The sequence below is a fragment of the Vitis riparia genome, chromosome 8, assembly GCF_004353265.1.
Source record: "Vitis riparia cultivar Riparia Gloire de Montpellier isolate 1030 chromosome 8, EGFV_Vit.rip_1.0, whole genome shotgun sequence".
In the NCBI taxonomy this organism is placed as follows: Eukaryota; Viridiplantae; Streptophyta; class Magnoliopsida; order Vitales; family Vitaceae; genus Vitis; species Vitis riparia.
Genome location: NC_048438.1, coordinates 19,783,681 through 19,792,778, shown reverse-complemented (window position 1 = coordinate 19,792,778; position 9,098 = coordinate 19,783,681). Strand labels below are relative to the sequence as shown.

The following is a 9,098-nucleotide window of genomic DNA, read 5'->3' as shown; positions in this document are numbered from 1 at the left end:
TGTCACTCATTTAGAAAAATATGGTAGTTTTAAAATCATTCTCAATAAAACGAACTTTTAATATTAAATAAAATTTTTAAATAATAATTTTGATACCTTAAAAAAAATAAAAAAAAATCATGTCATAGATTTGAAAATAATTTTAAAGTTAATAGATTTTTTTCAAAATACCACCCACTCTTTTAATAATCAAAACGTGTTGCCGGCGATTCCTAAACAAAAACATTGTAGTAGAAGTGGGTCCCATCATCTTGGTTTGAAACCAGAACAGCTAATTGTGGTCATGTATGAAACCTTATATAACAAATTTATCAACATGGTATGAACGTCAACTCTAATATTTTAAAAGACATAAAAACAGGAAAAATTATCCCTTGAGTTGCTTTTATCATCAAACATCATGGAAAGCCTTAAGTGGGGGTTGTTTGCTTTTTCATGTTTGGAATTTATTTCCATGGCAGCAGAGTATTTTCTAAAAGTTTTGGGTGGGTGCTTTGTGACTGTTAATTTTTTGGAATGTTGATACGGACGATTAGTGATTTGTCACGAATGGAGCCTTGTGAGAGTTGAAAATTTACCTCACTATAATAATTTAATTTATACTTTTCAATCAAATCACATCAAATTTTATAGGTGATGGTGTTAGACTGTTTGTTATTATTATTATTAATGTAAAAATGGATGTAATTGGTGGTAGACTGGTAGATAGCAGTTGCTTATCGAAAAGGACAAGAGCTCAGGCAAGACTTCAATTTTCTATTCAACTTTTTAAAAATTGGTGGAATCGTACGTCGGTTTATTTTTAATTTTACACTGAACAATGATCATTGCTTTAAGGGATTGCCTTTGAGAATTAGTTGAAGGGCAGCTTCCTGGGTCTCATTCACTCTCAGTGCCTTTAAATGGTTGAGTGGGGGCAAGTTTAAAAGCATCTTGGCAGTGCCCCGGTTTCCCATTGCAAATCACTCTCAGTGCCTGTTCTCACTCACTGCTTCCATCAACACTTTCGGCATCTGATCACGCCACAGGTTGGTAGATTTGGCTTTTGCAGCTGTCTTGTTACTTTCTTCTTCTTCCATGCACTAAGTTATTTTGATTTTTTTGGCCTTTTTAGATGTTAGAGAGTGAAAAAGAAATGTTTTTAAATCTAGCTTGTCATTTTGTCAGCATGGATTGAGCTCCAGATGTCTTAGCTAGGTACTAAAGAAATTGACTTTACTGACTCCAGCTGCTATTAGAAAGAAATTCCAACAGAGTGATGAATTGCTCTTAAGAATTGAGACTTGAAACCTATCAACGTTTCTAAGATTCATAAAGAAAAGATAATGGTCTTTCATGATCGATGTATTTTGAGGAAATTTTTACACTAAATGAAAAGGTTTTTCTTTATGACTCTAAAATAGCTCCATCTATTTTTGGGTAAACCCAAGATACCATTTGTTATTACAAAATCTCATTCACTTAAAGCGGTGGGGAACGAAGATGTTTTTGAAGGCAATACCCAATGAGTCTTTCTTTGAAGTATTGGAGGATCTCACCATTTCTTTGACCACTAGTGTCCTCACCTTCTCATTGGCCTTGGCCTCTATGTATGGCTTAGTTTCTAAATTAATTAATAAGTCTAGAATATTAATATTTTGTCATGAATCGCCCAGACCAATGAAGCAAGTAAAGGTTTTGACTTTTGAATAAATTAGTCATATAAGAATTTATTTATTTTTAAATTTTTTTATTTCCATTAAAATATTAAATAATCGCACTACTGTATAAGTAAATTTTGAGTGAAATTAAAAAATTTGCACTATTCCCATCACCAAACTTCCTATGTCTTGTTTGCTTATATTTTTCATGGTCTATTTCTCAAAAATATATCCTAATACATGCTACTAATTAAAAATATGTTATCTTTGCTATGAAAACCAATAACATCAGTGTCGCACTTGCTATTACCATTATTAAAGAAAAAAAAAATTTACTCCTTATCATATTACAATCGAACGTGTATTTATTTTTGCTTTTAAAAATCAGAAAAACAGAACTAACAAAAACAGTCCAACATTTTAAATTTTCATCAAATTGGCCCATAAGTACAAGAAGACTGATCGGGGCCGGGTTACAGCAGATTGGCTCAGATATCAGCCCATGGGGTGGCTCAATCCTGAAAGCCTAAGTAACTAGCAATCCATTTATAAACAAGACCAGTAACGACAACCAAATCTCGGATGGCTTTGTGAACGTATTGACAAACCCAACTTCACTGCAAAAGAATTGTTTTCAGGCTTTCAGAAAGGAACGGAATGCAACTTTATTCTCAACTTATCAAAATACTATATGATAACCCTCATTATTCTTTCGTTATTTTTGACAAATTTTAGTTGGTTAACAAGGATATGAATGGAACCAGACTTGCTAATTGTCCAGAAAGTGGCAGCTGAAATTCTTTAGCAAAAGTAATAGATAATACCAAATTTGATAACTGGATGAAGTTTGCAAAGATCTTTTGTCGTCCCAATTTAATTAGCATGACAGTTTTCTGAATGTTGCTAAGCATAAATATCATCAGTAGACTTACCTCTTCTGGACCAACATACTAGCAGTGATTGCCGATTGGGCCAAGGTGGTGATCCAATTCCATGGAGGGCCAAACAAGGAGGAGCGTTGCAGCAGAAGAAGGCGATCAACCAAGCAGGAACAGTAGCCAAACTGGGCCCAGGCCGCTTAGGCAGATAATTGATATTGATAAAATCTCGCCTAGGCCGGAAGATTGGTTCGCTTCTGTGATATCTGCAGAAAGGACTGATCAATCTGAGACTCAATGGGTACGGCGAAGGATACCAAAGGTTCCTCAGATTCTGAGACGCACCCAGGATTTCGAGAAATTCTATGAACCGAGGGTGATTTCGTTCGGTCCTTACCATCATGGCAAACCCCATCTTCAGCAAGGGGAAATGCTCAAGCCTCTATTTGCCCAAAGCTTCCTGGCTGTTAGTGACCAGGACATCTACAAATTGTACGACGAAATTGACAGCAATATCGGGTTAGTGAGGATGTGCTATGATAAGGATCAAACAAACAACTATAATAGTGAGGAACTCGTCAGGATGATGCTTCTGGATGGGTGTTCTCTTCTATATTTCATCTACTGTGTAGTGAACGGAGATGAGAGTAATTTGCATGGTTTGAATGTTAAAAGTCATTTCATTGCTTTTGCGCGACTGGACTTGTTCTTGCTTGAGAACCAACTTCCCTTTGAAATCCTCAAGTTGTTGTTCGAGGGAGCAAGATTCGGGGCGGCTACAATGGAAGAGATGATGAAAAAATTCATCACTTCTAACATCACTAGGCCAGCAGGAGTGGCTTTAGAATTAGATCTGGTAAAGGAGCCGCCTTCTCATCTCCTCGACCTTTTGCGAAGTGGGCTCCTCGGCCCTCAGCCTGTACCTGAACAAAAAGGACAGTCTGGAGGAATATGGCGGGGGATCTGTCCAAGGGAAACGGGCGAACAACAAGGCGACTGGCAGTCGTATCGAAACATCAAGGAACTTGCAGCTGCCGGGATCCATCTTAAACCGAGTAGGACGACTTACTTGAGCGACATATCTTTCGAGTCCTACTTCTTCTTTGGATACCTGAAACTTCCCCAAATAACCATAGACGCCTCCACGAAGCTTATGCTGTTGAACTTGGCAGCTTATGAAATGAGTCCAAATGGCCCAGCTGATCTTGGAGTCACTTCTTATATATGCTTCCTTGACTCCCTCATTAAGAATGCTGAGGATGTGATGCTGCTGCAATCAAATTACACTCTCTTCAACTTTCTCGGAAGTGACGAAAAGGTGGCAGACCTCTTCAACGACATTGCCAAGGATCTGGTGCCTAACTCTACTGCTTATGCTCATGTCAAATCCGGCATTCAGAAGCATTACAATAACAAGGTAAATGTCTGTATCTCTAAATGGCTGCACGCCAATTTCACCTTTCTGGCCTTCATTGCTGCAGTTTTGGCCCTTGGCTTAAGTATCTCTCAAACCTACTTTGCTGCTTTCCCCCCTCATAAATGACACCGCCACCCACCAAACCCATTGTGTATTTGAGCTTGAGAATTCATGCATCTCTCTCAAGTTTCGCCCTTTTGCAATCAATATATATCTTTTGCATGAGAATACTGTGGTTCCTATTATCATTAAACACTGTTATTGAATAGTTTTTTCATGAAGATGTTCGGTTAACAAAGACTCAATTCTAGGTTTTTAAGTATACTTTGGACAAACTGCTTGTTTTAACCAGGCCAATATAGCTGAGACAGGTGTTTCAATTCTTAGGAATGGAGTTTCTAATTGATATCAAAATATATTATTATTAAAATACATACATTTATAATAATTTTATTGTTAAAATACACTATCAGTAAAAATATTATTAAAAAAAATAAGAAAACATGAAAATATTTTGTTTTCTTTAAAATTAATTTTTCAAGAGAATTTTTCCATCAAATCCAAATTCTCTATGACCGACTTGGAAATATATTTTCCACTACCTTACTTTACTAATTATTTAAACTATCTTACACTCATAAAAACCGACTTTTACCTGTTATTGTAATGCTTCTGAACTCCGGTGTTGACATCAGCATAAACATGAGGGTTTGGCACCAAATCCTTGGCAATGTCGTTGAAGAGGTCTGCCACCTTTTCGTCACTACCGAGAAAGTTGTAGAGAGTGTAATTTGATTGCAGCAGCATCACATGCACACCATGCTTAACGAGGGAATCAAGGAAGCATATATAAGAAGTGACTCAAATCATCTGGGGCATTTGGACACATTTCATAAGCTATCAAGTTCAACAACTTGGGCTTCGTGGAGGTGTCAATGATTATTGGGCCAAGTTTCAGGTATCCAAAGAAGTAGGACTCGAAAGAAATGTCTTTCATGAAACCCGTCCTACTGTGTTTAAGATGGATCCCGACAGCTGCAAGCTCCGTCATGTTCCGATACAATATCCAGTTGCCTAGTTGTTTTCCCTTTTTCCTTCCGACCGATCCCCCATCTTCCTCGAGACTGTCTTTTTTTGTAAGTTGCAGGCTCAGAGCCGAGGAGCCCACTTCACAAAATGTCGAGTAGACGAGAGGGCGGCTCCTCCGCCAGTAGCGTCATTGCTTGTGGCATAACGGTGTTCGAAGTGATGAAACTTTTTATCATCTCTTCCATTTTTTATTCCCAATCCGCCTGGAATTTTGCTCCCTCGAACAACTTGAGGACTCCAAAGGGAAGTTGGTTCTCAAGCAAGAACAAGTCCTGGTGCACAAAACTAATCAAATGAATTTTAACATTCAAACCACGATACTTCCTCCCATTTCTGCTCACACAGTGGATGAGATGTAGTAAAAAACACCCATCCAGAAGCATCATCCTGGCGAGTTCCTCATATCATACTTGTTTGTCTGATCCTCATCATAGCACATCCTCACCAACTCGATATTGCTTTCAATTTTGCTGTAAAAAAAGGTGATGAACTGGTGACTCTCATCCAGGAACCTTCTGGCACATAGAAGCTTGCGCATTTCCCCTTGGTGAAGATGGGGTTTGCCATGATGTTAAGGATCGAACGAAATGACCATCGCTTCATAGAATTTCTCGAAATCCTGGATGCGTCTCAGCATCTGAGGAACCTTTGCTATCTTTCCCCATTGAGTCTGAGACTGATGGGTCCTTTCCTCTGCGTCTTCCACAGACAATAGCCAATTTTCCAGCCCAGGCCTGAGTCCATCCATATCAATTCATTGTTCCTTAACCGGCCCGGGCCCAGTTTGGCCACTGTTCCTGCTTGGTTGATCGCCTTCTTCTGCTGCAACGTCCCTCCTTGTTTCCCACTCCTCCATGGAATTGGATCATCACCTCGCCCCAATCACTGCTAATATGTCGGTCCAGAACAGGTAAGTCTACTAATGATACTTATGCTTATCATCATTCGGAAAACCGTTATGCTCATGGAAGTGGGACGACCAAGAAAGAATAGAAGATCTTTGCAATCTTTATCCAGTTATCAAGTTTGGTATATCCTTTACTTTTGCTAAAGAAATTCTGCTGCCACGTTACGGACAATTAGCAAGTCTAGTTCTATTCAAATCCTTTTTAAAAAAATCATATAACTAAAATTTGTTAAAAATAATGGAAGAATATTGAGGTTTATCATACTTTGGTAAGTTGAGAATAAAGATTCATTCCATTCCATTCTCAGAGGATAATGTCAAACACAAGAAAGGGTGGTGCGACAAAGTCTGCAAGGTATCCGCCAGCCTTTTTTTTCTTTAAAAAGAGAAAAGAGAACTCATTTGGCTTGTTTTTATCATAATTTTAAAAATCGAAGCAGACCAATTGAACCGTTCTTATATCAAATCGGTAGTCCTACCATCAAACCGCGTTGAACCGGTCGATTCAACAGTCCAACCATCAAACCGTATGAACCGCCTGATTTATTTTTTCAAGAACCAATAAAAAATCTTTTAATGTTTTGACTGGTTATCATGGGGCCTATTTCTTCTAGCCCATAAGTACAACAATCTAATCCTCATTGGGCTGGTTACGACCCATGAACTACCATCCCTGTGACAGAGTTGGTAGGGGTATTTCCACCTATGTTTCCTGCTATATAACTAGTGATCTTCCGATGTGGGATTTGCCAGTGACATTGGAAGTAGAAAATAGTATGATACTTTTAAATATTATAAAATAATAAGATATACAATTTTGGATATAAAACTAAATATTATAATTTTCCTTTACAATAATATCATATATGTTTTATTCAATAAAATTTAAAATATTAATATATTTATATTTATCCTTACCATTTAATTTGATAACATAAAATATAAAGAATGAATTATTATTATTTTTTTGTCTTAATTTTTTATAAATAATTTTAATTTTATATAATTTTGTGGACCCCGCATTTCTAGCACATGCATTTCCCACTCGATGGTGAACTCGATTTTTATTTTAAAATTGATTTATTGTTATTTTTTTAGAACAATGACTTGAAGTCGCCACTTATTTTTTATTTTTTTTAAAAGGGTAAACGAAATAAGAAAGAAAAACTCTAAGTATGACTCCTTATTTTGGAAAATATGGTCTGCGAAAAATCGGATCGGGTTTGGGGGTCAGGTTACTTATCGGGAATGTACGGTAAAAACCATAGCACCCCTTTAAATCCCTAAAATCGGGTTTCTACTAATAAAATGAAGCTAACATGATAACCAATGAGAAAATCAATGAACACTCAAATCGATCATGCACATATGAGCACTCAGAATATGCATAGAGAATGATCAGAGGAAAAGCGGAGACGTACTTGGGTAATGATCCATAATGCGCTATCAAGAAATGAGATTAATGCACAATTAAAGAATAATTTCAAGCATGTTATAGAGCAGGATAAAATCAATCATGCATGGCAATTCAATCAATCAATAAATTATAAAATCACTTATGTTGGACCTCTACGAAAGCCCATTTTATTTTGCGTGAATTAATCCCCCTAAATCCATTATTCGGAATTTTGGAATTAAATTCTTACTTATTTTAAAACATTCTAAAAACAAAGAAAATATGAAAATTGTTTGCTAGGAAGAAGGATGGCAGCAAAATTTTATTGAAAAACATATTTTTGGAACTTAAACAAAAAAAACTAAGGATGAAAAATTAAAGAGATGAAATTACTTGATAAAAAAAAAAGGAATTTGAAAAATTATTTGCAAACTAGAGTTTAGGAAACTATTTTAAAATAAAAGATGAAGAAATAAAAATAAATAAATAAAAGAAAGGAACGTGGCTTAATGGTGGGCATGCAAGGCTTTTGCCAATGAGGTTTGATTGGGTGCTCCCTCAGAATCTGCCATCCTCTTCCAATCAATCCCATCAAACCACTTATGGCTTTTGACAGAATCTGGATTTTGGCTTCCAAGTCCTGTGCTTTCATCAACTTCAAGTAACTTTGTTATGAGAGCAACAGCTTCAGGACTGAAGATGGCGTGGACGGTTTAGCTGTCCCCTTGCAATCTTTGCAAATGTATCAAGCTCACTTTCTCTCCATGATCCAAATGGCATTTCACTTGTAGCATAAAATAGATCAAGACTCCCAGTGCCCACCAGTCAGCAGGAAAGCCATGTCCTTTTCCTTAGACTATCTATGGTGCTAAAGAGTCTGCCATCCCACATATTGTAAATGTTCTTTCATCAGCCAACTTCTTCCCAAATCTGAAGTATACAACCTGCAAATGTCCTGTTTGATCAAACATTAGAACATCAGGAGACACACCTCTATACTCACATCAGCTAGCTCTAAACAAGTCACAGAAGCCAACCCGGGTGGCTTAAGTATTAATTAATATAATGTCCTGGGACAGTTGGTTCCTGGGCGCCCTGCCGCATAAACCAAAGACCAAATGGATGAAGTAGAACAAGAGGTTTTTGTTTATTGATCCTTCTTCATCAATAATGGAAGTACCAAATCATAACAGCATCAAACAGCTGCATTCATGCACTGAAAGTTCTTTGCTTTGATCAAACAATGCAGTTCTTGATTTGTGAAGCCCAGACGCTAACCTTCCATAGTTCCATCTTTACTTGAAGTTTTTTTTTTTTTTTTCAGACAATCTGTTCTGGCCATGGTTGCTTCAGACCAGGAGATTCATACTCCTGCAAAGGATTGCCTTTTGATGATGAGGAACAAGACTGTGGAATAGAGAACGAAGTTCTGCTAGTGGCCTGCTTCTTGGCTGAAGAGCGCAAATCTTCATCTGCTCTTGAAGTCCCACATCCATGGTCGTAGTTGTGCAGGTTATTTTGAGACAGTTCCTCATCTTCAATACACTTTGCTCTCTTCCTATTTAACAAACCACTCTTGGAATTCTGAAATGTGGGCACCCTCTGATCATGGGATGAACTGGTAGGGCAAGGAGTCTTTTCTTTCACACTGACGTTTGCAATGCTAAGTTTTCAATACCATCAGAGTTATCGACAACTTCTTCATTTGTCCCATTTGAGTTTGCAACTTTTGTGGCAGCATCCTTTTCCCACATCATAAATATAGCTTCAG

The 9,098-nt window shown here is 37.3% G+C and overlaps 1 protein-coding gene across 2 annotated transcripts; it reads left to right on the top strand.

Annotated features, from left to right (window-relative positions):
* Positions 1-914: 914 nt before the first annotated feature.
* On the top strand, positions 915-4,188 carry LOC117921280 (UPF0481 protein At3g47200-like). 2 transcript variants are annotated; one of them, XM_034839131.1, is made up of 2 exons: positions 915-1,028; positions 2,598-4,188. In XM_034839131.1, the coding sequence occupies exon 2, from the start codon at positions 2,634-2,636 to the stop codon at positions 4,059-4,061; it is 1,428 nt and encodes a 475-aa protein (XP_034695022.1). In that variant the 5' UTR covers positions 915-1,028; positions 2,598-2,633; the 3' UTR covers positions 4,062-4,188. The 2 variants fall into 2 exon arrangements, with proteins under 2 accessions (XP_034695022.1, XP_034695023.1); XM_034839132.1 differs by having other exon boundaries at positions 2,595-4,188.
* Positions 4,189-9,098: the final 4,910 nt, after the last annotated feature.

Excerpts from the sequence above, each read along its gene's own strand:
- LOC117921280 (XM_034839131.1), top strand. The coding sequence starts at position 2,634 with ATGGAGGGCCAAACAAGGAGGAGCGTTGCAGCAGAAGAAGGCGATCAA.